General features: G+C 46.6%; 1 protein-coding gene across 1 annotated transcript in view; it reads right to left on the bottom strand.

The window, feature by feature from the left end:
* Positions 1-26,860, bottom strand: part of LOC149992408 (kinesin-like protein KIF28P) — a 42,444-nt gene that overhangs the window by 9,000 nt on the left and 6,584 nt on the right. Inside the window, exons 3-16 of the mRNA XM_090263525.1 lie at positions 21,550-21,753; positions 18,061-18,096; positions 16,537-16,761; positions 15,411-15,565; positions 13,901-14,012; positions 11,705-11,772; positions 11,173-11,282; positions 9,715-9,836; positions 9,244-9,334; positions 8,265-8,319; positions 6,701-6,824; positions 5,589-5,733; positions 2,840-2,958; positions 2,100-2,207 (exon numbers count right to left, since the gene is read on the bottom strand). Of these exons, the coding sequence (XP_090119651.1) occupies positions 2,100-2,207; positions 2,840-2,958; positions 5,589-5,733; positions 6,701-6,824; positions 8,265-8,319; positions 9,244-9,334; positions 9,715-9,836; positions 11,173-11,282; positions 11,705-11,772; positions 13,901-14,012; positions 15,411-15,565; positions 16,537-16,761; positions 18,061-18,096; positions 21,550-21,753 (1,674 nt within the window). The remainder of the gene's footprint in view (positions 1-2,099; positions 2,208-2,839; positions 2,959-5,588; positions 5,734-6,700; positions 6,825-8,264; positions 8,320-9,243; positions 9,335-9,714; positions 9,837-11,172; positions 11,283-11,704; positions 11,773-13,900; positions 14,013-15,410; positions 15,566-16,536; positions 16,762-18,060; positions 18,097-21,549; positions 21,754-26,860) is intronic.

The following is a 26,860-nucleotide window of genomic DNA, read 5'->3' as shown; positions in this document are numbered from 1 at the left end:
CTGGGACACGGCAGGGATGCTAGTCCCCGTGGGTTTTAAAGGCTACAGCACTGAGTTAACGAGTCCAGAGAATGGGATCAGTCCCCCGCCTCAGTACGTGTGGCGTCGGGTAAAAGCAAAGGCGGCTTCTGCAGGGCGGGCGGGGCCGCCTTGCCGGAGGGGCTGCAGGTCCGCACACACCCGCTGCTGCAAGTGCGAGCTCAGCCTCCAGGCAGACGCTGCTGGAAAGGAGCAGCAAGCCGGCGGCAGTTCCAGTCTAGGAAACCCTCCCCAGCCCTCCCATGGCCCCGGCTTGCTCCTGAGCTTGCCCGGAACGAGGGACTAACAGTCACACCAAACTGCCTGCGGACCATGCCATCTCCCCACAGGAGCTGTGGGGCGTCCCCGGCCTGTGCGGTCTGAGGGTGGACGTTGACAGGACCCACCAGAAGCGCCACTGTTGTGCACCTGGAACCCACGGCTGCTCGCCACCAGTCCTGTCCTTTATGCCCACACACCGAATGTCCCTAGAAACTACCAGAAGGCACTGCCAGCCTCTCAGAGGCCTACTGAGGAAGGTCACTGATGCATGAAAAGGTACAAATAGACACCCTTGAGGACGACGGAGCAGGGAGATGCATCTCAAGGCCGACTCCCGGGGTGGGGCGGTCTTGCATGAGAACTACACCGTGAGTGTGAGGTGAGCCAGCATCAAATGTGCTGCTACCGACTGAATGTGTCCCCCAAATTCATGTGTGCACACTTGACCCCCAGTGTAATGGTATTTGGAGGTGGCCTTTGGGAGGTCATGAGGGATTAGTGTCCTTGTGAAACAGGCCTCAAGGAACCCCTGCCCCTCCCACCACGTGAGACACACGAGAAGAAGGCCGTCTGTGAACTAAAAAGAGCGTTCTCAGCAGGCACCGGGCCAGCTGGCACTTTGATCTTGGACTTCTCGGCCTCCAGACCTGTGAGAAATGTGTGTGTTTAGGCCCCTCAGTCTTGCTGGTTTGCTAGAGAAGCCTGAAGGGACTGAGACGCATCTCCCCTTTCTTCCTTCCTAGGAGAGGCAAAGCGGGCCCCCTCAGCGCTGAGCAGAGGAAGAGGGGAAGAAAGAAAGGTCTCAGTAGTTTGGGCTCAGTGGTGGCCCTTACGCAGGATGCTCCGTGGGTGCTCACAGCTGGGGACCCCGGGGGTCCCTGCACGGGGCAGACACAAGCGTAAACCCCCGTGAGCAGGATGGTGAGTACCCACGTATTCACTGTGTAACACGAGCATATACATTTATAGTCTTTGTGTCATATTTCACAACTTTTAAAAGTTTTTAAAGTTTATCTAGAAAATTTTGGCAACTTTAGGGCAATAAGCAGAAAATTAAAAAAACAGAGACATCTCAGTAGACCAAACCATCCAAGGACTGAGAAGTCCCCAACCACAGCCAGCTCCTCCAAGGGGCACATTTGCTACCAGACTCACTGCTAAAGAGGGTCGTGTGCACTGAGGATTTGGGACGGAGCAGACCCCCCAAAGTCACCTGAGAATTAGGGGCACATCCTCTGAAGGTGGGCTAAGGAGTGAGCATTCAGCCAGAGTGCTGTCCCAAAGACACCCACACGGAAGGGACACACAGATAGGCCCCCTCTTCTCCGCTCGGCAGAGGCAGAGGAGAACGGGTCTCTTGTTGCCAGGAAGGTGCGCGACCGGGTCAGCCAGCAGAGCTGTGACATGGCCTTTTCTGGGTTCTTACTGTAAGTGTGGGTTTTTCCAGTGCTTCAGGATGGCAGCTCTCTCTCACATGTATACATACATGCGCATACACACATGTTCACATGTGTGCACATACATGTGGACAGTATGACCAGTTAGATACACTTTCAGGCTCATTCTGGGGCTAAAGCCTTTGAGTCATGTTAAAAATAAACAGTGTGCGGTGCTGGGGGTTAAGAAAGAGCCCAGGACTAGGTGCCGTGTGGAGCAGAGCCCTGGAGGGGAAACACAGTGTGTACCCCAGAAATCCAGCTCCCACTCCAAACACATCTCGCCCCTTTGTCGGGCCTCACAGGCTGTAGCTGGTGGAGGTTGCCTTGTCCTCAGGAAGCCCCCCACAAAGGCAGCCTCACCTCGTGGGTCCTTTGGTTGGTCACCTTCACCATGACCTCTTTTAGTAGGTCACAGCCCCTGGAATCTGATGATGCTAAATTCTTCACTTTCAATTCCATGTTAAGACCCTGGTAAGAGAAACACTTCTTACTAAATAACCCTCCGTTTACCAGGCTCTAGCATCTTGGCCAGTTGCTTTTCATTTTCCCCACACTCCGGCTTTCTGCAAGAAGATGCTCCAACTCTTGCTTCCTGGAATTCCCACCAGGTATATGACAAAGCACTAGAATTCCTTAACAGTAGCCTGGAACCGACATCTGTAGGCCTTACCAAAGTGATTAAATTTCTCACAAGTTTCCTCGTGGTTGGGATCCCATGTCACCGGGGAGCGAGCCCCAACCCGGGTCTGCTCTGCGGCACAGGAGCCGTCCAGACGCCTGCGCTGATCTCCCCAGGAGGAGTCTGGGGTGGGGTGGCCAGGAACGCATGTGCTAGTCTGGTGTCCTGCTGGCTGTAGTGGCCACGGGCGGCCAGAGGCGGGAGAATGACACTAGGGGCTGGGACAGGGAAGGCCTGGGTGTGGGCCTAGAGCCTGTCACTTGCTCACTGCGGGGTCTCGGCCACAGCCCCTCGCCTCTCGGGGTCCCCGTGTCTTCGTCTGTCCCGGGAAGCCAGGTTGGGGACAGTGGGGCCGAAGGGGTTGAACCTGTTCTCCGAGGTCCTTTCTGGAGCTGACATGAAACCCCCTTGTAGCTCTTACCTTCTTCAGCTCTTCACTCATTTGATTTGCTTCTGCGACCAGAGGCATCAGCTTGATGTAGTCCTGGAACACGGCCAGGACGCTGGGGTCTGCCTTCCCATCTCCATGGTTCACAGCACCTGGGAAGGACGCGGAGCGGAAGTCAGTCAGTCTCTTGTTCTGGGATACTTTTCCACCATGAGGAAACTGATAGGCCCATTGGCTTACTCAGTCATTCACTTAATTTTCGTCAAATATCTACATTTTTACATTACAAGCATGTGATTTAAAAATAAAAAAACTAAAGTGGGGAAAGAGACGCTGCCTGGCTTCCACTTAAGCAGCCGCGCATTGTGGCCCACGTGTGTGGTTGAGGGTCCCTGACCCAGGGTGGCTCCAGGTGGCCCAGGGAGGAGGCAGGAGGATGCTGGCTGGGAGGAAGGCCTGGGGACTCATCCCGAAGCTGCTTGTTCTTACTTCTGCTCTGCATGCGGAGACATGGAGCGGGGAGCGGGCAGATTGGGGAAGAAGCAATGCCCAGACCCAGCTGGGCGCTGCCTGCATTGGCACCGCTCAGCTCTTCAGGGGCTCCCTGCCTGTGGCTTCACACCGTGCCCTGGGCCCTGAGGTCTGACTCCCAGAACCGCCCACCAGCTGCCTCACTAGGTGCTGCGTGCCGGTAGCCCAGGGTCTGGGGCTTGTTCGGCCTTCTCACCCTGGGCTGGGAGGCAGAAGCACACTGAAGCCTGTGAATAAATAAACGAACTGGTGGAGCATCCGGGCTTGGTGCTGCACAGTCTGACTTTGTATTTGGTCAGGAACTTCAATAGAAAGTGAGCAAGGAGATAAATTTCACATCACTTTATTTTGTTAAAATTCTGAGGGAAAGAAAAACTCCATGCAGGGGAATGGGAGGAGCTGCTTTGCAGCAATGTGGATGCATCCCACTGCTCTCCACCCACGGGCAAGTGTAGGCCTGGCTGGTGTGCTTGAAAAAAATACGGTGCTGGCATTTCTTCTAGGCCAGGGCCTGGATGTTGTTCACCACCGTCTCTCCAGCCCAGGGCAGGCTCCCAGAGAGCATCTCTGGCTGTCGGGCCACAGCTTCTGGAGGCACGGAGGCCCCTGGCTGGGGCCTGGAGGTGAGTGAGGAGTGCAGAACCCGGCCTGCCCTTCCCTGGGAGGGCCCTGATATCCAGGACCAGGGTTCCCAGGGTGGGTGCTCTCAGTCAGGACAGAGTGGGGAGGAGCCCACATTTGGGCCCTTGGCCATGCATGTGTACATAACTAAGCCTCAGTGTGGGGACTGGTTTGATTAATCTCATTCATCAGTTATTCAACAAATACTTCCCGAGGGATGTGGCTCGGCAGGGTTATCAGGCTCTGGGCATTTGGAAGGGAATGTGCCCCTGTCATCTCTATAAGGGTTGGGCACTGCTTTGCTCACTGCTGACTCCCCAAGACTTAGCACCACATGGAGCACATAGTAGGAGCCCAGTAAATACTTGTTGAGTGAAAGATATAAATGAATGGATTAACAAGAGAAAAAAATTAAAAGTAGAGCTTACATTCTCATGTGGATAATAGATAAGAATCGAGTAACTAATAGAATCATTTTCAAGTGTGATAAGTGTTATGAAGGAAATAAATTTTTAAGTAGCTAGGTAAATCTAAGAGAAGGGACGATCTCTCTGAGGAGGTATTTGAGCCAAATGATAGTGAGAAGGAACCAAAGTTGCAATGAAAAACAAGCAGCAAATGCAAAGGCCCTGAGGCAGAAAAGGGCTTGGTGACTGAGAAGCAGAAAGGAGGCCAGTAAAGTTCCAAGTGAGGAGAGACTGTGAATGTGGTCGAAGGGAGAGCAAGCGGGGGATCACACAGGGCCTTCAACGCCACGGCAGGAGTTTGAATTTTATTCTAGGGACTCTGAGACGTTAATGGATATTTCTCTGCCTGTAAGTATTATGATCTGATAAGTTAGGAGGTGACTACACTGTGAAGGCCCGAGAAGGTGGTGGCTTCCCTGAACTGGTGGCCCAGGAGGACAGAGAAAGGCAGACAGGATGAAGAAGCAAGGGAAAGGTTTCTGACCTGCGCAGTTTGCCAGGATGGGACATCCTGGGCCTGGAGGGAGTGGGAAACCATGAGTTTATTTCAGACACTTTTGGGCTGGGCTGCCTGTGAGACGTGCAGGGAGCGAGGCCAGAACCTGTCTGACACTGAGGGACAGACTGACGGGCAGCTGCTGGTTTCCTGGCCAAGACACAGTGGGGATGGCACCGGTGAGAGCATCACGTGGTGAGCACCGAAGGAAGGCTTCACAGGCAGAGAGAGATGTTGAGAAAAATCAGTCAGAACAGGGGAATAAGGCAGAAGAATGACTGATTAGGGCCTGGACTTGGAGCGGTTAGATGTCAGCTTACAGAAGACTGGCAAATTAAAATGACTTCTGTCCAGGGCAGTGTTATTGCCCCGAAGACCATTCATTAGCTGTCTCATTTCAGCGTTACTTCCCCGTGGGCTGCACACGCCACCCTCCTCGGATTCCTTTGAACCATCTTTACCCCCAGCCACGAGAGAAACAAGTTAATGAATTAAGTCTTTCACATGTGCTCACTCCCTATTTGTATGGAAATCATATCTAACTTTCTCAACTATGTAGTTTGGCACAAAAGACTATATTAAGAAAAGCAGGGGAGCCCACAGTGAAAGCAGTTGCTTTCAGATCAGCACGTGGAAAATGCTGGAAGCCGGGCCCAGGGCCGCTCACCAAGCTTGTGCACACTCACTCCCTCCGCGGCTGCTCTCTCCAGCTGGAAAAAGTCATAATCAAAGCGGCTCAAGTCCTCACCACCTCGCTCCGAAGGAAACCCGACGTAGAGGTAGGCACTGCTGGATCCCAAAATAATGCGGTCCTAGCGGGGGGAGAGGGTCAGGGTCAGCTCAGGGAGGGTGCTGACCTCCCGCGACCCTGGCTCCAGAGACCAGAGCAGGTGAGGTCAGCCCACTCCAGGAGGACCCCCAACTGAGAGACAAAACCCCTCAATGAGGAGGTGAAGGGCGACATCTGCTGTTGCGTGTGTGTGTCCATTTACTTCCTCCTTGACTCCACACGGAGCACTCACTCTCCAGGGGACTCTGGGAGTCCGTGGGGACCGACAGACCCAGCCTCTCCCCTCCGGGACTCTGCAGAGTATGCAGGGGGCCTGATTCATGCTGAGGATGAGAGAGGAACTCTTCTGAGGTGCACAGTTTAAGGGGGGATTTCCAGGGGGGGAAGTTTAGGGGCAGCGGAGAAGGCTGCTGCAGGACAGGGCCAGGGGTGTGGGTTTGCCCCAGGGAAGCCCTGCAGAGCAGCCAGGGGAGCAGGTGGAGGCAGGAGATGCGGGCGCTTGACCCAGGTGTCTTAAGAGGGCTGTGACCCGAGATTTCCAGAAAGGAGGGGCCTAATCCAATTTGTTTGTCTGAAAGGCCCTGTGGCTGCAGTGGGGAGAATGGATTGGAAAGGAGACTGGGCTGTGGGGAAGCTGGAGGAGCCCCGAGGTTGCTGGGGACCCCGCGGGTGGGCCGGGACTGCAGCGAGGAGATGGAGAGAGCCCGATGTTTGCAGTTGCTGCGCAGTCCCGCTCAGTGGCAGGCTTTTAAAAGGTCTAAAATGTTAGAGTGGGGTCTTGATGACCATTTAATTTGTTCACCCCTCTCCGCTGTGTAGGTGAGACCCGGAGAAGGGAAGTGGCTTCCCAAGAACACACAGTGAGTTAATATCAGATCTCCCAACGGCACCTCTGCGAGAGGTGGAAGCAGCCCCTGGCCTGGCAGCCCCACTCCAGCGCGCTCTTCTGCCCGACCTTGGAAATCCTGTGGGCTGGCAGGGAAGTTTACCAAATGCTGCAGCTTTGTCTTGGTCGTGATGGGCACCCCGTTAACGACGACCTTGCATTTGCTGTGCGGAGTGACTGTCACTTTACCATCCGAATTTGTGAAGGAAGCGTGTTTGTCTGAAATTCTAAACAGACAAGAGTTTGTCTAAGTGACCAAAAGAATTATGATTTTAGTTAACAGTTTAGGTTGTTTGTTCTTACTGGCACACTTAGGAAGGATTCCGAAGAGCGGCCTGCGGCGTTTGTGGGGCTCCTGCGGGTGCAGATGGAGCAGTGGGTGCAAAGGGACCCTGCACTCATGGGTGGGAGACAACCAAGCAATTCTCGTATCAGCAGGACCTGCGCCAGCTGCGCACAGACGCGGGGTCCCCCAGGCTGGTGGGACTGAGTGGGGGGGAAATGAAAATAACACAGAGACGTTTCAGAAGAGAGGCCTGGGAATGTGCTCATAATGGGCCTTGCGTAGAGCAGGGGAGTTCAGATCTGAGTCTTTATTATACAGATCAGACTTTGTATGTTATAAGATCTGGGGCTGGATCTCAGAGTGGTCAGATTAGCTGCCCCTGAATGTCATCTGTGTGCCCCGAATGGCCTGCTTCCTAATTGTTCTAGAATGTTCCTCCACTCCTTGGCTGTCATGGAATGATCTGGATGTTGAGATACATGTCCATCCATTGCCCTTGTTTGCTTGGGGCCCAGGGATCCCGCAGGAAAGGAGTTCAGCCACTCAGAGAACTGTGTGCACAGGAAGTGGTCTGGAAGGGGCACAAGGGGACCCCCAGGAAGAAGCAGGAGAAGGGGCCTGGGAGCAGGCACTGCAGGGTGAGGCAGTGCCAACCCACCCCTCAGTCAGTAGTGACCCTCCACCCCTCAGGGCCCGCGTGCTGTGGCTCAGGAGGGCTGGGGGACTGGAGTATGTGATGGGGGGGATGGTCAGTAAGGCCTCTCTCTGGAAGAGCCTATTAAGCTTATTGGCTAGACATGTGGGGGCAATCTAGGAGCCAGTGGTCCTGGAAGGGGCAGAGGTCCCCCAAGAAAGAAAAGCCACAGAGGCAGGAGGCAGCTCTGAGCTTATGAAACCAGCCACAGGGATCCCATAGGGAACCCTGAGGGCATCTTTGGGGAGGGGTCACCTGCTAGTCGGGGTGCACTGGTTCAGGCTGTGACACAGAGATCCAGGGATGCTTTTGCTTTGGGCAGTGGCCATGGGAGACCTGCAGTGGCCCGTCCTGTTAACTCTCTATTTCCTGGATGGATCTACTATTATCTCGTGAAGAATTGTCATACAGAGCCTTGCAACTGACTTCCCCTTTTGTCCCAAGATCAGAGCCAAGGAAACAAAGTGCAGTGGGAGGGGCTACCCTGAGAGGTGAGAAAGCCTTCCCAGGCCTGCGTCTGCAAGCACTAGCTGGGGCTGGTGAGGAAGGGCTGGTGGCGACCCACTCTCGGTGGCCCGGTGGGACCTGCAGCCTGGCCTATAGTGACTAGGTGAGTCTGGAGAGTCCCTCCGGTCTGAGAGGCCACAGCACCACAAGGCTGAACGGAGACAGTTCGTGCAGACTTACCCCAGGCCTTGAAGAGGGATGGCATTTGAAGCAGCCCGGCCGGCATCACATGAACCTGAGAAGAGTGAGTATAACTTATTTTCAACTCCTTTTCAGGACTTGGCCTTAAGTGAGCATGTCTGATGTTTGGGGAATGCCATTTCCTCTCCAATAGGATCACTGGAATCTTTAATCAGAATGGTACTTGGGCATCACCTTACCTTTGAGATAATTGTACTTTCTGTCTTTTTTTGTGGGGTAGGGATTCCTAACTTTTTAGAAGTTCCACGTTCTTCCTAAGAATTCTGGAGGAAGAAGCCGTTGAGCCTGGGCCTTAGGAGATGCACCGAAGCCTGGCCACTGGACTGTTTCTGCCCAGGGCTGGACCTCCTGGGGGCCGGCCCCTCCTCCCACCCCCACCCCACCATCTTGCATGCACCCCTCCCCCATCCTGGGTGCTCACAGGCCTGGGGCGGGGAAAGCTGGATGTTGTTATAATTCTGGTGCCATTTTCCAGTGGATGAATGGAAAAACATTGCATGTGGTATATACATGCGATGGAATATTAATCAGTCTTGAAAAGGAAGGAAATTCTGGCATGTGCTACAGGATGATTGGACCTTGAGGATGTTATGCTAAGTGAAATAAGCCAGACACAAAAGGACAAATACTGTAATATCCCACTTACGGGAGGAAACTAGCGTTGTCAAGTTCACAGAGACAGAAAGAAGGGTGGTGGCTGCCGGGGGCTGAGGGGGAGGACAGACACAAGGCAGTGTTTAATGGGGGCAGAGTTTCAGTTCAGGAAAAAGAGAAAGTTCTGGAGAGGGATGGGGCGATGGTTGCACAGCCACGTGAATGTGCTTAATGCCATCGAACCACAGCCCTAAAAATGGTTAACACAGTGAATTTTATGTTACGTATATTTTACCAAAAGAAAAAAGAAACATGCTCCGGGGTAGGACGCACGCACAGGACCAGGGGGTCCGGGGGCAAGTACCGGCCTGAATGAAGTACTTGAGGACCCCAGTGAGCTGCGGGTCCTCGTTGACGTTGAGGAGGTGAGGGAGTGTCTTCAGCATCTGCCGCTCCTGGGGGAGAAATGCAGAGGGGCCCGGTCACCATGTACGAAATTCACATTGCGGCCCATTAGGATCTGTGAGTGCGGAATAGACAGCGTGGTTCAGGGCCACAGCACGTGGTCCCGGAAGACAACTCAGTTTCCTCAGATTCTCCCCAAACTCTTGATTGTCAACAACCTTGAACTCGATCCTCAGCCTCATCCGTAGGCAGCAAGGCCTCTGTGCTTCCTTCCCTTTCACACCCCGCCCCCTCGCCCCTAACTCTGCCGAGAATGTTACTGAGTCCCGTGTCACATCGCACATGTCACACGCTCACTAGAAGTCACCCTACAGCCGCACAGATGGAAGTGCGTGTCTGGCCACGGGGGCTCCCAGGCCGTGAAGCTCACCTGGGCGACGGCCACGTGGTGCTGCTGCCATTCCTCCCGGGCCTGCGCCAGCAGGTGCGTCCAGGCGAGCTGATGAGTCGGGGGCCCGAGCCCGTGTTCTGCCAGCAAACAGGCCGGCTGCGCTGGGGGCGGGGGGGTAGTTAATCAAAAAGAGGCTGGGGACGGGGAGGCTGCAGGAAGTTCTGCTCCGGGACAGGACGCAGGACTCTCGGCGGGAGTCAGGGGTTGAACTGCGCAGACGTGAGGAAGAAATCCCTTGGTAAGTTCTGCAAAGTTCTATCACCTCTTAATTCAACAGAAACTAGAGCAAGGAGGTCCGAGGAGGAGGAGGCATGAAGCTCCACGTTCTGTTTCTCATTCCTGTTGGCATGTGAGAGTATTTCGCTTGAAGTCGTGGTTACAGGGACTTTCTCTAGGGCCGGGGGATTCAGGAAGAAGGATTCATCCTACGTTTTTCATGGGTTCCGTGTCTGTGCTTATGAACAATGAATTAGAGGCTATATTTAGGTCAAGCAACGTGGAGGTTTTGATGGTACAGAGATCTGTGACCAAACACAGCCGGCCTGGACCGGGATAGGCACCCACTCAAATTTAGCAAGCGCTTTGTTGGGGCCAAAGTCTTAGTGAGTCAGGATGCGGAGACCCAGAGGTGTGCCCAGTGGGGTCGACCTGCCCTCTGCGCTGGGTGTGGAAGCAGCGTGTGGTGTTGGGGGTGAGGGGGGGCGTGCCCGCGTGTGCAGGACTATGTCGGTAGCACTGCCACTTCCAGAGGGTCCCTGTAGGGCAAGGGAGCCATGCTCTGGGGAGTGGACTAGGTCCCCAGAGCAGGACAGTGACTGGGCTGGAGCACTGGGCACAAGAGGTTTTGGACTATGGCAGCACTGTTTTAATGCTGAACGCTTTTACCAATTTTACTGTGTTTTATATTTTGCCTTTTTATCTATCTTATTCTAAATTACCAATGGGCATAAGGCTCTATGCATGCTTCCAAACTGAAGGCCCCGCCTTGACCCGCAGCTGTGGTTCTCACTAATTGCACAGTGGAGTCACCTGCGGCCCTTGAGGGACGCCTGCTGCCCAGTCTCTGGGTGACTGATGCGCAGCCGAGGGCTCAGCTGCCCCAGGAGGGGCTAGTGCTCCCTGAGCGTCCCACATCACTTGAAACATCACAAAACAGGAGGCCAGCAACAGCATAATTATCACGTGGCCTTGGTCCAGCTTTGGTGAGGAAGGAGTCCCAGTAGAAACCATTGACTCAAAAATGGCAATAAAATAGACTAAAATGACCATTTAAAAGGGCAGAAACACAATTTCTTATAACTGCCCGTGAATCTACATTTATCTTGAAATGAAATGGTTTTCTTTTTCAAAGTCAGGGCCAAAATGTCCTGGACAAGGCCCCCAGGGAACCCTCTGGCTGCTGGCTTGGACTCAGCATTGACCTCTGACTCAGTTTACCTGCCATGCTGGAGTTCCCACATCGGAGCAGCAGTCCGCTGTGCTCTGTCCTCGACTCTCCCATCAGGGTCGCCGTGTTGACCACAGCTTTGTTCTGGACCTTTTTAGCCCTTTTACGTGCAAACAGACACATACGCTCAGGCCCCGTTCCCCTCACGCTGGATGCTCTGCTCTCCCAGGGTCTGCGTGGGAGCCTTTCACCCCCACGTGATTCCAGAGTCCATGCTATTTGGCAGGAAACTACAGGGAGACAGAGAACTGACCACTGCAGGACTGGCACCCACGCTTCCTCTGGTGGATGTGAGCCCAGAGTTCCTCCCCCATCTGGAAGTGGGGTGACAGAATGACAGGCACAGGGGGGCCCTGAGTCCCCCACTCTATTCCCTCCTGTTTTATCTCCTCTCAGTCCTCCCTGATGAATCATCTCACTCTGCCTTCTGCTGGACCCCTTCCCAAAATGCCAGCCCACCAGGGGTGCTAGAAGAGTTTACCCGATTTAGAACTTATGGGTAATAAATATTCATAAATGTACCTTTCAGCATATCTTAATGTTGATAAAGTTTCTTCATAGCATATGTCAGCTGGACTTATGGCTGCTATCTGTAAAAAAAAAAAAAAAAAAAAAAAATCCCTTCCAGGTTTTTTTTTTTTTTTTAATGTAGGAGGTTGTTGGTATCGTTGATCTTATATAGTAACGTCCACAGGACATCTTGTAACTTACTGTATTGTTCAAACTTTACCACTCAGAAAACCAAGGCTTAGAGAAAAGCACTGTGCCCAGGCACCCAGATAACAGCTGGCGGAGCTGGGATGGGAAGCAGCCCTGATTAACATGAACACCTGTGCTGCGGACCCCTCACTCCACTGCCCTCGGTGCTGAGTCCCCGCAGATTTACTCAGGGTTTACATGACAGTTGAACATCAGCATTCCAGAGACCAATGGAAGTGGCTTGTGACTGGGTAGAGACGTGTAGGGCTTCAAGTCTGGCTATTGCCTTTGGATTAATTGTTCTAGAATTCAAATGAGAAAATACTTAGAAGAACTGGAGGTGAGCAGGGTCACTGAGGGCGAACAGGAGGGATGGGGGTGTCTGCGTGGGGACATGCAGTCTGTGATCTGGAGGCCCTGATCCGGAGCACAGGAGCCGGGTGAAGAATCCGTCGCTTAGCTTTGCAGCCTTTAAGGCTTGTGCCTTTATACACCTCATCTATCACAGCAACACAGACGCTGCTGGGCGTGTGATGGGCTCACGTCCTGACAAACCCACTCTTAGTCGGTGATGCACCTCATACCCCCAACCTACCCAGCACCCCAGCGCAGCCCAGCCTGGCTTCAACGTGCTTGGAACATGGCATGAGCTCGCGTTGGGCAGGTGTCTTGAGTTCCATCTCATGAGTCATTGCCTTCATTCTCCCCTTCTCTCCGGAAGCGGGAGACACAGGCAGGCATTTGGTAAACATGATGGGACGCGAGAACACAAAGCACAATATGCAGAAAAATGCGAGCGACGCAGTGCCGTGGTTGTGCCCCTCCGTGACTGCGGGGCTGGCGGGGTGCCGTGGCTCCCCGCCCAGCTTCACGAGAGAGTCCCCCTGGGAAAAGGGCAAAACTCGTAACCTGAAGCATGGATTCCGCTGCCTGTGTGTTGCTTTTGCACCTTCGTGAAGTCGGAAAATCATAAGCTGAACAGTTGTAAGTCACAGACCACCTGTATGTTCAAGTGGATCCTGTTATCTCTACTCTGGGAATGAAAAAAATGGGGTTCTAAGATAAGAGTGCTGAAACTGGGATTGGAGCCCTAGAGAGTCTAGAGCTGGGACGTTGGCTCTGTGATTGCTCTTTTCTGTTTGCCTCCTGAGATGGCCCGGGACCTCCCGCCCACCACGTGTTTTGGTAAAGTGGTGGGTGTAAAGCCTCAGTCAGGGCCTCATCGCGCAGCTGTGGCAGGCATCCTCGCTGTCACGTGACTCTGCACGTACCTGCCCAGACCGGTTGGGCTCATTCTTGTAGCCTAGCATTCGGAGGGCATCGTATGGGCCATCCTTCATTCCGGGTGCTTGGGGGATGTCCCATGGAGGCCCATGGGAGCTGGCAACCAGAGAAACTTTAAAATGAAGTATTTTAAAGTAGGTAGGCAAGATTAAATGATGAATGGAGATATGTTTTCCGGTGCATTTTGGAGAGAGAGGCCTGTTTACAGGTCCCAGTGTGAGAACGTCTCTCCCAACCAGAGCAGCCGCTGAGAGGCTAGGACAGGGCTGGAGGCCGAGTTTGCCAGTTCTGACACTCCCTGCCCCCTAATTTTCACCACTCCTCATTGCACCCACTCGGCCAACACTCAGTAATGAGTCTGGGGTGTTTGCTGAGATGACAGGACTCAGCGACTCTCCAGAGTGAACATCTGCTGCGTGTCTGACAGTCCAGATAATTTCCAGTCTTGCCATGAAGTGACTGCTGATTTAGAATAATAAGACGTCGTTGTTTTTAAAATTGATTAGATTTTCCTGATAATAAAAGTCATACATATGCCCTGTAGAGAACCTGAAAACTACAGAAAAGAATAAAAAATTAAAATGAGCAATGTGGAAAGAGCCTTTGAACACTCCAGTGGAAAGAGCTCCGTACTTATGTGTGGTGCAAATGCAGAGCGCTAGGTCCGTGGTGCATGGAGAATAACTAACAACAAGAGTAGCTAGATCGTCTAAAAGGCTGAAGGAAGCCACTCACCAGAGTGGTCCTGCTGTTCCCGCCCAGAGCCGACTGGAGCAGTTTGGTGAGAACCGAGTCTCTGTAGGGAACGTGCAAGACTCTCCTCCCCACAGCTGCGTCAGCCAGAGCACTGAAAAGAGCAGAAGACACAAAACAACATGTTAAGAACATGTCTCAAGGAGGACTTTGGCCTTGGCTGGTGGGGCTCAGTGGACTGAGTGTGGGCCTGCGAACCAAAGGGTCACTGGTTCGATTCCCAGTCAAGGCAGGGCACATGCCTGGGTTATGGGCAAGGTCCCCAGCTGGTGTTATGCGAGAGGCAGCCTCACATTAATGTCTCTCTTCCTCTCTTTCTCCCTCCCTTCCCCCCTCTCTAAAAAAATAACATCTTTTTAAAAAAAAAAAAAAGAACTCTGCCTCCCTGGGAATAAGTAAGAGAGAGGAGTCTCACATCCCTCCTTGACCCTGTAGATCTGAGACATGACTAAACAACAGCCAATCATTGAGACCCCGTCTAAGAAGATGCTGACGCTGGGTAGCCAGCCTGTATCTATGAATCTGCTTCAATTCTGTCCATTTATACTGATCTTTAGGTCCCACGTGCAAGTGAAATCATATGCTATTTGTCTTCCTCTGCCATCTCACTTGGCGTAATACCCTCCAGGCCCACCCATGCTGTCAAGAGCTGTAAGATCTCGTTCTTTTTTGTAAGCTGAGAGGTGTTCCGTTGTGTAAGTGTCCACAGCCTTTTACCCGCTTAACTACTCATGGGCACTTGGACCGCTTCCGTGGCTTGGCTTTTGTAAATAACGCTGCAATGAGCACAGGGGTGCATATATTCCTTCAAATTAGTGTTTTGGATTTCTTCGGATATATTCCCAGAAGTGGAATTGCTGGGTCATAAGGCAGTTCCATTTTTAATTTCTTGAGGAGCCTTTATACTGCTGTCCGCAGCGGCTGCTGCAGTCCGCGTTCCCACCCACTGCGCACCAGGGTTTGCTTTTCTCCACGTCCTCACCAGCACTTGTTTGCTGATTTAAGAAATATTCTGTATCTTAATATGGGTAATAATTACATAGATTTACACATATAGATTCATTAAAATGAACATTTAAAATCTGTTCACTTTACTATGTGCCATTTATACCTTAACTTAAAAAAGCAAGACCCAGAAGACAATATTTTATAATCCTCTTAATAAAGTTAAAGAATGAGTCTACTAAATAATAATATTCATGTGATAAAACAAGGATGAAAGAAGGGAGGGAGGGACAGAGAGAGAGAGACAGAGAAAACATAAAATTCAAGATGGTGGTTACCTCCAAGGAAAGCATAGGAAAGGAATACCAACTCTTTATTGGGTTGAGTGGTGGTTTTATTAGTGTTCATTTTATTAAAAAGCAATTAACTAGTTTAAAATAAAATATTCAGGAGGACCAGCCAATGATTACAGTGAGTCATGGACTAAGACTTATGATCTGAGGTCATTTTTATGGCACAAATAAATACCTATCCACTGATTATTTACCTGATAACATTTCCTAAATTGGTTAAGCTTAAGTTAACCCGCGATCCTTCCCTCAGTCTGTCTCCTTCGGATCCTGAAGATTTCTGCCTTTCACTTCCCGCTAAATCCACCAGATTAATACAGGACTGTTTGGTGAGGCCCCTGTCCGGGAAGACCTGCAGGAAGGCAGCACACGTCATGCTGGGAGAGTGGAAGCAGGCGACCCAGGAGGCCGGTGTGGTTTACATTTTACAGGATTTTTCTCTAATTCTATTTCACACTCAAAAAAGATATAATAAAACTTACAAGTTACAATGACATTTTACAATAATACATTGCCAGTCCCAAGTATCTGAAGTGCCCCGTCCCAGTTCTGCAAGACTATTATTTCTAGGGATATATGAGATGCCAATTATTGCTCTAGTATGTCTACGGTTAATAAGTATTTTAAGTATAAAATACTGTGAAATCTGCAGGGAAGTTAACTGTTTGCTGTGGTGTGGCCGTGTAGTGGAGAAAGCGTGGCTTTGAGAACGCTAATGGGTCCCCTGCCTGGGAGCAAATGCCCACTTTTCCGAGCTGTGACTTGCTCAGGTATAAAACAGGGTTCACAGCACATTGCTGGGGTGTCCTGAGAGTGAGAGATAACAGAGGTAAGGGTCCTGCCCGTGCCTGGTGTGCAATAAGCTGTGTTGTTATCACGGACGCCAATAAACCGGATGGCTCTAGATCTCCATAGATCTTTATACTCATTTTGTTTCAGCCAATTTCTTCTCTTGCTTTTAAAATATCAGGGTAAAAAAATTGGGCAAACCATTTACAAAGCTTATGAATGTTCCTAACATGGTCAAACGAAGGGCATAGTAGTTAGAAATTCACAGAAATTTCTTTAAAATGCAGTATGTTCTTTATGCCTCCCTCGCTCCTGTGAGGGGGGTTCTTCATCTCGTCTTAGGGAACAGGAACTGAGACTCAGGAGCTGGGATATGAAGTCACACGTAGTCCAGCGTTTCCCCACTGTTCCTGGTCAGAGCGGGACACCCTTCATTCGTTATCATTCTGTTCCTAGTGCTGCGGCTTAGGGGACAGATGTGGTGGCATCACAGGTGAGAGGGGGTGGGGGCAGTGGCTCTCGCTCGGCCCTCACCTGCTTGAACTGAAGGGTGACGACCATGTGAGACCTGCTGCTGCTGGCGTTCACGCTGGTCGACGCGGTGGTCCTCACTTTTGTTCCTTGTTCCATCAGCCTTTCAATCTGTGCGTAGTTCTCACAGGGCACCGACTTCAGGCCGTCCACGTAAAAGCCCAGCTGCGTGTCCTCCCTTACTCTTAGTCCTCCGGCCTTCTTGGTTCGAGACAGCAAATCTCTTACCTGTAGGGGAAAAGGATTGAAACATGCCAATGCCAGGAAGGCAGGGATTGCTGTTTACTTTGCCTTTAGAAAGGCTCTGCCTAGAGTATATTAGGTGCTCAACAAATACTCATGGATGAATAAATGCGGGTTAAATTTCTGTAGGTACTAGACGACCTCATAATTTAAATAAAAAATAGGGAAATGGCAAACAGTTTCAGTTAGTGAAACTGTCAGAAGCATAATTATTTTTTAGAAACTCAGTTTTATTACTTTCAAATACTGAGCACTCCAACTCCCATAAACAAAGTATTATCGATACACAGCTGCGCCCAGTCACTTTCCTATCCATTGGTGGCTGCTCTGGTGCCCCGAGGGCAGAGGTGAGTGGCAGCCCTCAAAACCTAAAATATTGTGTTGGCCAAAATGTCTGTATGGTTTTTTCCATACAAGAAAAGACATATTTTTCATTTTCACCAATAACGTTTACTGATTTGGATATTTTGAGTGTGTTGGCTATCTCCTGTGTGGTATAACACTGGTTGTTCTCAATTAATGCCTTGATTTGATTGCTATCCACTTCAGCTGGTCTCCCCTTCTGCAGAGCATCGTCCAGCAAGGGCTCCAGCACAGAACCTCGCAAACCGCTCCTGACAATCAGTCACAGCAGCCTCTCCACACGCTGCACAACTCCTTTTTTTTTTCATTTTAGTTGTGCTTTTTCCTTGCTTGAAATAATAAAGCATAATATGCCAAAAATGTTCTGAATTTTCTTCCATCTTCAATATTAAAATGGCTACTAAAAATGCGCCAATTTTGATAAGTTTTTTAAATGCACGCTGATATAACAGCTGTCACAATACAATCTAACAAAATTGTTTGGAATGAAGTTAAAGATAACTAAGCACTAGTAGAACCATCGTATGCAAAATACTAGACAAACATTTGGCCAACCCAGTATTAACCATCGGGCCCTTTGAAGATTAAGTTTGCCAACCTCAGGACCACGACACCCTGACTGAGGTCAGCTGCCTCAGGTTGTTAGAGGAGCTGGCGTTTGAGCTGGATCTTGAAGTTCGATGGTCTCTCAAAGGGCAGAGAAAGGACAGATAGACGAAGGTGACATGTTCTAAAAAGGAGGAACAGGACTACGTGGCTGCCACATGGAGGGGGTGGAGATTATGGGACATGAAACGAAGCTGGAGAGGGAGCTCAGGGCGGGTCCGTGCCAGGCTATTATCTGTAGGGCAGGAGACCCTGGTGTTTATTAAGTTGCAGAGTGTCTCAGGTTTGTGTGTCAGAAAGTAGAATCACTATTACCTGCTCGTTGTAAATTTCCAGCATACTGAATGTCACCTGCAGGGAGAAGAGTCTAAAGTAAATTAAGATTCTCTTGAAACTGTCATCTTTGAAAAAAAGAAGTAACATGGGACCAATATAAATGGTCAACAAAGGGAAAAGCTAACATTAAGTGGAGTAAACCTCTATTTCACATGTAATAGATTCTCAAATCATTTTAATGGTATGAAGGAAATTCTTAATACAAATTTTTAAAAAATGCAAAACTGTGTGTGTGTCAGTCTCAGTCTGAACTGGAAACAGGAAAAGTTGGTCCTTTAGGGCTGACTCTCCAATCTGACATGTAAAGAAAACTGGTCTTCACCCGACCATGGTTTGGGGATATTGGTAGCCAAGCTTACACTCTTAAATAAGAGATTGGGGGAGCCAGAATGGCTCTAATCTAGAGAAAAGGCCCTAAGATTCTTTTTTTAATTTAAATTTTATTTTTGAATTAGTTTATATTCAATATTATTCTGTAGTAGTTTCAGGTGTACAGCATAGTAGTTAGACAGTCATGTACTTTACAGTGTTCCCCCCAATATTTCCAGTACCCACCTGGCACCACACATAGTTATTACAATATTATTGGCTATATTACCTACGCTGTACTTTCCATCCCTGTTACTGGTTTGTAACCACCAATTTGTGCTTCTCACTCTCTCTACCCTTGTCACCCAGTCCCCCAACTCCCCTCCCCTCTGGCAACTATCAGTCCACTCTCTGTGTCTATGAGTGTGTTTCTATTTTGCTTGTTTATTTTGTTCTTTAGACTCCACATGTAAGTGAAGTCACATAATACTTGTCTTTCTCTGACTGACTTATTTCACTCAGCATAATACCCTCTAGGTCCATCCATGCTGCCGCAAACGGTAAGATTCCACGCCTTTTTATCGCTGAGTAATATTCCATTGTATGTATGTGCCACTGCTTTTTTATCTGCTCATGTATTGAAAGGTACTAGGTTGCTTCCATAACTTGGCTATTGTAAATAATGCTTCAGTAAACATAGGGGTGCATGCAATCTCTTGAATGAGTGCTTTGGGGTCTTCATATTTATACCCAGAAGTGCAATTGCTGGATCATAAGGCAGATTCATTTTTAATTTTTGGAGGAACCTCCATACTGCTTTCCACAGCGGCTGCACCGGTCTGCATTCCCACCAACAGGGCACCAGGGTTCCCTTTTCTCCGCATCCTCACCAGCACTTGTTGTTTGTTGATTTATTGATGATAGTCATTCTGACAGGTATGAGGTGATATCTCATTGTGGTTTTAATTTGTATTTCTCTGATGGCTAGTGACATTGAGCATCTTTTCATATGTCCTTTGGTCATCTGTATGTCCTCTTTGGAGAAGTGTCTATTCAGATCCTCTGCCCATTTCTTAATTGGATTGTTATTTTGGTATTGAGTTGTATGAGTTCTTTGTAAATTTTGGATACTAACCCCTTATCAGATATATCATGGAAGAATTATGGGGTCTCCCATTCAGTAGACTGTCTTTTCATTTTGTTGATGGCTTCCTTTGCTGTGCAGAACTTTTTAGTTCATTGTGGTCCCATTTATTTTTCCTTGCCTGAGGAGATATAGCAGAAGAAATATTGCTAAGAGGAATGTCTGAGATTTTACTGCTTGTGTTTTCTTCTAGGAGTTTTATGGTTTCAAGTATAACATTTAAGTCTTTAATCCATTTTTGAGTTCTTGTATACAGTGTAAGAAGGTGGTCTTGTTTCATTTTTCTGAACATAGCTCTCCAATTTTCCCAACGTTTATTGAATAGATTGTCTTTACCCCGTTGTATGTTCTTGCCTCCTTTGTCATAGATTAATTGACCATATAGGTTTGGGTTTACTTTTGGTCTCTCTATCCTGTTCCATGTATCTATGTGTCTGTTTTTATGTCAATAACGTGCTGTATTACTACAGCCTTGTAGTATAATTTGATATCAAGTAGCATACCTTCAATTTTGTTCTTCTTTCTCAAGATTGCTGTGGCTTTGTGTGTGTGTGTGTGTGTGTTTCTATATAAATTAATGGATTATTCTAGTTCTGTTGAAAACATCATTGGTATTTTGATAGGAATTGTGTTGAATGTATAAGTTGCTTTAGGTAATATGGACATTTTAATGATGTTAATTCTTCCCATCCATGAGCACAGTATATGCTTCTATTTATTTATGTCTCTTCAGTTTCTTTCTTCAGTGTCTTTTAATTTTCCAAGTACAAAATCTTTTATCTCCTTGGTTAAATTTATTGCTAGGGTTATTTTTTTTATGCAATTGGATATCGTTTTTCTTAGTTTCCCTTTCTAATTGGTATATATAAGTGAAACTGATTTCTGGATATTTATTTTGTATTCTGCTAATTTACTGAATTCATTTATCAGTTCTAGTAGGTTTTTGGTGGAATCTCTAGGGTTCTCTATATATAGTTTATGTCAACTGCAAATAATGACAGTTTTACTTCTTCCTTTCTAATTTGGATGCCTTTTATTTCTTCTTCTTGTCTGATTGCTGTGGTCAGGACTTCCGGCACCATGTTGAATAAGAGTAGTGAAAGCAGACATCCCTGCCTTGTTTCCAATCTCAATGACAATGCTTTTAGTTTTTGCCCACTGAGTATGATGTGGGCTGTGGGTCTGTGAATATGTTGCTGTGGAACACTCAGGTGTCAGTTTTCGTGTGGACATAGGCTTTCCTTGCTCTTGGACACTTGGGTTTTTAAACTACACATGCATTACTTTGAAAAAATTAAATTAAAAATTAGAAATATACTGAAACATTAATAGCATTTAGTTGGGTGACAAGATTATGGGTAATTTCTATTCTCTAACTTGAACATATTATTTTTAAAATCAGGGAAAACTTAAGACAAAAAGATGATGCATCATTGAATTTTCTTAACACCAGTTTAATCTCTTTTGCTGTTTGGAGGAAGCAGAAGCATAGACTATGCTTACAGATACCTGCTGACATTGAACTGTCATGTTTTAAAGCTCATCACATTAATCTTGGAAACATCACCAATCTTCACATGAGCCTCAAATTCAGTCTTAGGCCTCTATGCTAGGACATGTAAGAAACTATGCTGGGACAATTAAGAAACAAAATAACATTTCTATTTAGAAATAAAAATCAATAAATTATGGTGAGAACACACCCACAACCTTAGTAGAAGACGGCCATATAGGAAACCATAATACTTGGTGTTAGTATTAAAGATGCCTGCTTCTGTGATACTCAAAATGCCCTTCACAAATATTTCCTTGGGTTTATGTGGGTTCCATAGAACCACATAATTCAACATTTTATTTAGCTGCCACTTGATTTTGTAACCATGTAGTAAGGATTTGGGTATGAAAAGTTAACCTTATCCTAAAATAGAGATGCTGATAACTTCCATTTGGGGTGGAGGATTTCCAAAATGGAGAGGAAATTTCCTTAAAAAAAGATCTCGTGGAATAACACATACCTGGTATTCTTGATTTCTCTCCCGGTTCTCAATTGCCTGAAAGAGCTCTTCACACACATTGGGAATGATACCCTTGTTTGCGCCAAAACCGATCATGGAATAGCTCTTTCCAGAGCCGGTCTGGCCATAGGCCAGGAGAGTGGCATTATAACCTTGCCAGGCACTGTCCAGGATTCCCCTGCCGAGATCGTGGAAGACTTCACTCTGGAAGGAAGGGCGCAGGCATCACGTTCAGTGCAGGCTTTTCACAGTGCCCTGAAAATCTACTAAATATTCTGGCTTTGATGAATTCCACCTCAATTAGCATCATACAACCTACTTAAAATATGACTTCAGATGCTGTCTTAGAACCAATGGAAGAAATCTGGAAACCAAAAAAGGGTTCATCAGTTTGTAAAACACTGATCACAGGGGATCACCACGGTTCTCCCCAACTAGCCACTACCCATCAATAATAATTTGTGGATTTTACAGCCTTTCCAGAACATGGGCTAGTTCTTTCAAATTCAGCAAGTCTACAAAAATGTCAAGGCATCAGCGGACAGAGACTGGTCAAAGAGTTTTCTGCTTTCTGTTTGTTCTTCCATCCAGCAATAACATCACAAGGTTTCAACACTAACTCCTCTGCTGCTGAGCTGTTGTTTTTTTCACAAGACCTACTGGTTCTAAAGCATTTCTCCAACACACGCGTATCTGTGCAGCCTTTTTCTAAGAAGGGGAACACAGTTGCCGGGGCCCACAATTGCTTGAAAGACAGGATGTGGTTTGGCTCTTTATTATATGAGCTGTGGCCATAGCCAGTAAGTACGCTCTTATTTGAGTCTGTGGGAGAAAGAATGCGGCATTCTTTACTTCTAATATCAATAAAATAATAAGCATTACTTGCTCCACTTGTTATTATATACACCTTTGTATAACTTATATAATTTTTATTTCTGTGGAAAAAGCAAATACCAACACAGTATAATTTCTATAAGAACAATACACAATAATAATCAGTTTTCTTATACTTTTCATTGCACATAAGACAGTGATAAAAATCATTACAGTACACTACTCTAAAGGGCTGGGGAAGCTCCAGACCCGTGGCTCTCCAGAGAACATTGTAACCACAGTCTTATAAGACAAAAAAAAAAAAAAGAAAAAAAAGAAATATTTATATAACAAATATCTGCTCTACCTTGGGAGCTAGAAGCTAAAACTAAGGACTGGTTACTAAGCTTAGTAAAATGATTAGTTTGCTCTCTTCTCTGTGCTATTAGATTTGGGGAAATGTTTTATCAATTTTTATAGGTTGAAAACTTCAGATGAATAATACAGAATTTTATTAAATAAAATTGTACAGGATAGAATCATCTTATAAATGTTAGCTGTGCAGTTTTTATGTATAGTTCCCCACTGAAATATCTTTTGGACATCAGCTATTTGTATATTTGGCTTATTAATATAAGACAAGAAATCTCAGAACTACCTTTCTAATTTCTTCCTACTCACCATCCCATAATCGATTATACGAAACATTCCCCTTCACTATAGTACCTGAGGCAATAATTCTGCTGAGTCTTAATAGGAGGTTAACAAAAAATAGGTGGTTGTCATGTTTGGGGAATGAGAGGAAAAACTATTGACGATATTAATCAGGTTTCTTTACAGCACAACTCTTTAAAACTATCTTTAAAATAACAGAGATAATTGACATACATTATATTAGCTTCAAGTGCACAACATAATGATTTGATATATGTATATATTGGGAAATGATTACCAGAATACGTTTAGTTAACATCTATCACTTTATAGTTAAAATCCTTTTCTGGTGAGAACTGTTAAGATCTACTTCCTTAACAACTTTCAAATATGCAGTGCAGTATTGTTAGTTTCCCCTGGAGCTGTTTATCCTGTAACTGCAGTTTGTGCCTTTTGCCCGCCCTCACCCATTCCCCACCTCCCTCAAACCTCACCTCTGGCAACCGCCAATCTGTTGTCTGAGTTTGACTTTTTTTTAATTCCACATATAAATGAAATTATACAGTATTTCCTTTTCTCTGTCTGACTTATTCATTTAGTATAATGCCCTCAAGGTCCATCCATGTTGTCATAAATGGCAGGGTTTCCTTCTATTTTATGGCTGAATAATATCCACACACACATATGCCACATCTTCTTTATCCATTCTTCATCAAAGGACACTTAGGTCATTTCCATGTCTTGGCTATTGTGAATAATGCTGCAATAAACATGGGGTGCGGATACCTCTTCAAGAGGGCCATTTTATTTGATTACTTTTTGATAAATAAGCATAAGTTGAATTGTTGGATCATACGGTAGTTCTACATATAATTTTCAAGGAAACTTCGTATAATGACTACACCAATTTTCATCCCACCAACAGTGCAGCAGGGCTCCCTCTCTCCACATCCTCACCCGCAATTGCTTGTTGATTTATTGATGGCGGCCATTCTGACAGGTGTGAGGTTGTATCTCATTGTGGTTAATTTGTGTTTACCTGGCAATTAGTGATGTTGAGAACTTTTCCACGTATCTATTTGTATGATTCCTTTGGGAAAATGTCTATAAAGTTCCTCTGTTCATTTTTTAATTTATTTGGGGTTTTGCTACTGTGTTGTATGAGTTCTTTATATAGTTTGGCTATCAACCCCTTATCAGATACATGATTTTCAAATATTTTCTCCCAATCCATAGGTTGCTTTTTGTTTTTTTGATGGTGTCCTTGGTGTGCATACGTTTTTGATTTGATGTTGTCCCACTTGTTTGCTTTTGGTGTCAAATCCAAATGGTCATTGTCAAGACTGATGTCTAGGAGCTGACTTCCTGTTTTCTCCTGGGAGTCTTATGGTTTCAGGTTTTATGTTCAAGCCTTGAATCCATTTCAAGTAAATTTTTGTGAGTGGTATAAGGTAGGGGTCCAGTTTTATTCTTTGCATGTGGCTGTCCAGTTTTTCAGCACCGTTTAATGAAAATACTATCCCCACTGTATATTTTTGGCTTCTTTGTTGTAAATTAATGTGTGGGTTTATTTCTGGACTATTCTATTACATTGATCTATGTATCTATTTGTATGCCAATACCATAGTGTTCTGGTTACTATGGCTTTGTAGTATAGTTTGAAATCAGGAAGCATGACACCCCCAGCTTCATTCTTTCTCACGATTGCTTTGGCTAACTAGAGTCTGTTGTGGTTGCATGTAAATTTTAGGATTGTTTTATTTCTGTGAAAATGCCTTTGGAATTTTGACAGGGATTGCATTGAATCTCTATTCCCAGAATAATGTTTCACTCAATGCCATGTTTTTATAATGCTGATGAGAAAAAAATCACTGGTTCCCAGCCAGGGCCACTGTCAGCGTGGAGTTTGCATGTCCTCCCCACGTCTGCGTGGGTTTTCTCCAGGTACTCCGGTTTCCTCCCACATCCTGGAGATGTGCATGTGAGGTGAATTGGTGCACCTCCATTGTTGCATCTGAGTGAGTGTGGGTGTGCGAGTGGCCCTGTGACAGAGGAGTGTCCTGTTCCAGCTGGGTGCTGCCTGGCACCCTGAGCTGCTGGGACAAGCTCCAGTCACAAGTGACCCTGGCCTGGAGTTAGCAGCTTGGAAAAGAATTATCTGACTTTTATTTTTATTATTAATGTTTCTTCAGTGTATGTATAGCTCACATTTACCTTAATGTTTACTATCAGAAGTGTTCTTGACTCTTCATTTAAAAGTTTGGTGATGTCTTTGTGACCAGAAATAGGCCCTAGGAACTTCACTCACTTATACCAATTAGCCTACAGTAAAATGGGTTTTGCTCTACATCACTTTCTTTAAAAGTTGCAGAGTCCAAGAACCTGTGGACAATGGTGAGAAGGTACTGTGTTGCTTTGGAGAGTATGGACATTTTAACAATATTCATTCTTCCAAAATATGAATACAGCATCTTTCTGTTTGTGTTGGCTTCGGTTTCTTTCATCCGCGTCAGAATTTCCAGTGTCTTTCACCTCCTTGGTTACATCTATGCCTCGGGACTTCTTATTTTTGGAAAAATTCTCTTTATTGAAGTAAAATTAATATCCATTAAATTCACTTAATATATAGCGTTTCATGAGTTTTGACACATGCATTTGGCCATGTGGTGAACACTACAATGAATATTTTAAAAACTTTAAAATAATTTCCACAAAGGTCCCTTGGGCCTTTTTGCACTCAGGCCCCTTCTCTGCCTGCAGCCCCTGGAGACCAGTGATTTCTTTGGGGAACCAGAGCTTTGTTTTTTCTAAGTGAATCGTATACGGCTTCTTTCACTTAGTACAATGCTTTGAGATTCATTCCGGCTGCTGCATAGTTCCTTTTATTGGTGAATTTTATTCTATTTTGTGAATATTTTATCACTTCATTACCCACTCACAAGTTTGATGGACATTTGAGTTTCTAGATATTCCACAAAGAGTAATATTACATAGTGTTTGTTTTTTTCCATCTGGCTTATTTTACTTAGAATGATACCCTCAAGGTCCATCCATGATGTCACAAATGGCAGAATTTCACCTTTTTTACGACTGAGTAGTATTCCATTGGCTATCTACCACATTTAAAAAGAAAATCTGTCCTTCTGTTTATGACACTGAGGTTGTTTCCATTTCTTGGCTATTGTAAGTAGTGATGCAGTGAGCATAAGGGGTACATATATCTTTCTGAATTAGTGTTTTTGTATTATTCAGATACATATCCATAAATGTTATAGCTAGATCATATGGCAGTTTTATTTTTAATATTTCTGAGGAACTGCCCTACTGTTTCCATAGTATCTGTACTATTACATGCCAGCCAACAGTGTACACGGGTTCCCTTTTATTTGCAACCTCTCCAACACGTGCTGCTTCTTGTCTCTTTGATAACAGCTGTTCTAGCAGGTGCAAGGCGATACCTCGTTGTAGTTTTGATTTGCGTTTCCCTTATGATCCGTGGTGTTGAGGGCCTGTTAGCCACCTGTATGTCTCCTTTGGAAAAATGTTTATTCAGATCCTTTGCCCATTTTTTAACCAGTTGTTTTTTTGTTATTGATGTGTATGTATTCTTTATATATTTTGGATATTAGCCCCTTATCAAATGTATCACTTAAAAATATCTACTCCCATTCAGGGCGTTTCACTTTGTTGATAGTTTCCTTCGCTGTGCAGAAGTGTTGAGTTTGATATAGTCTCATTTTTTTTTTTCCTTTGCAAGTGGAGCTGAATTCATAAAAACATCACTAAGAATGATGTCAGGGAGCTTACCACCTTAATTTTCTTCTATGTATTCTTGGTTTCAGGT

This window comes from Furipterus horrens, unplaced genomic scaffold (genome assembly GCF_987537825.1).
Source record: "Furipterus horrens unplaced genomic scaffold, mFurHor1.1.pri manual_scaffold_15, whole genome shotgun sequence".
NCBI classification, from domain to species: domain Eukaryota; kingdom Metazoa; phylum Chordata; class Mammalia; order Chiroptera; family Furipteridae; genus Furipterus; species Furipterus horrens.
Note: the sequence above shows the minus strand (reverse complement) of the source record. Positions and strands in the feature narration are given on the sequence as shown.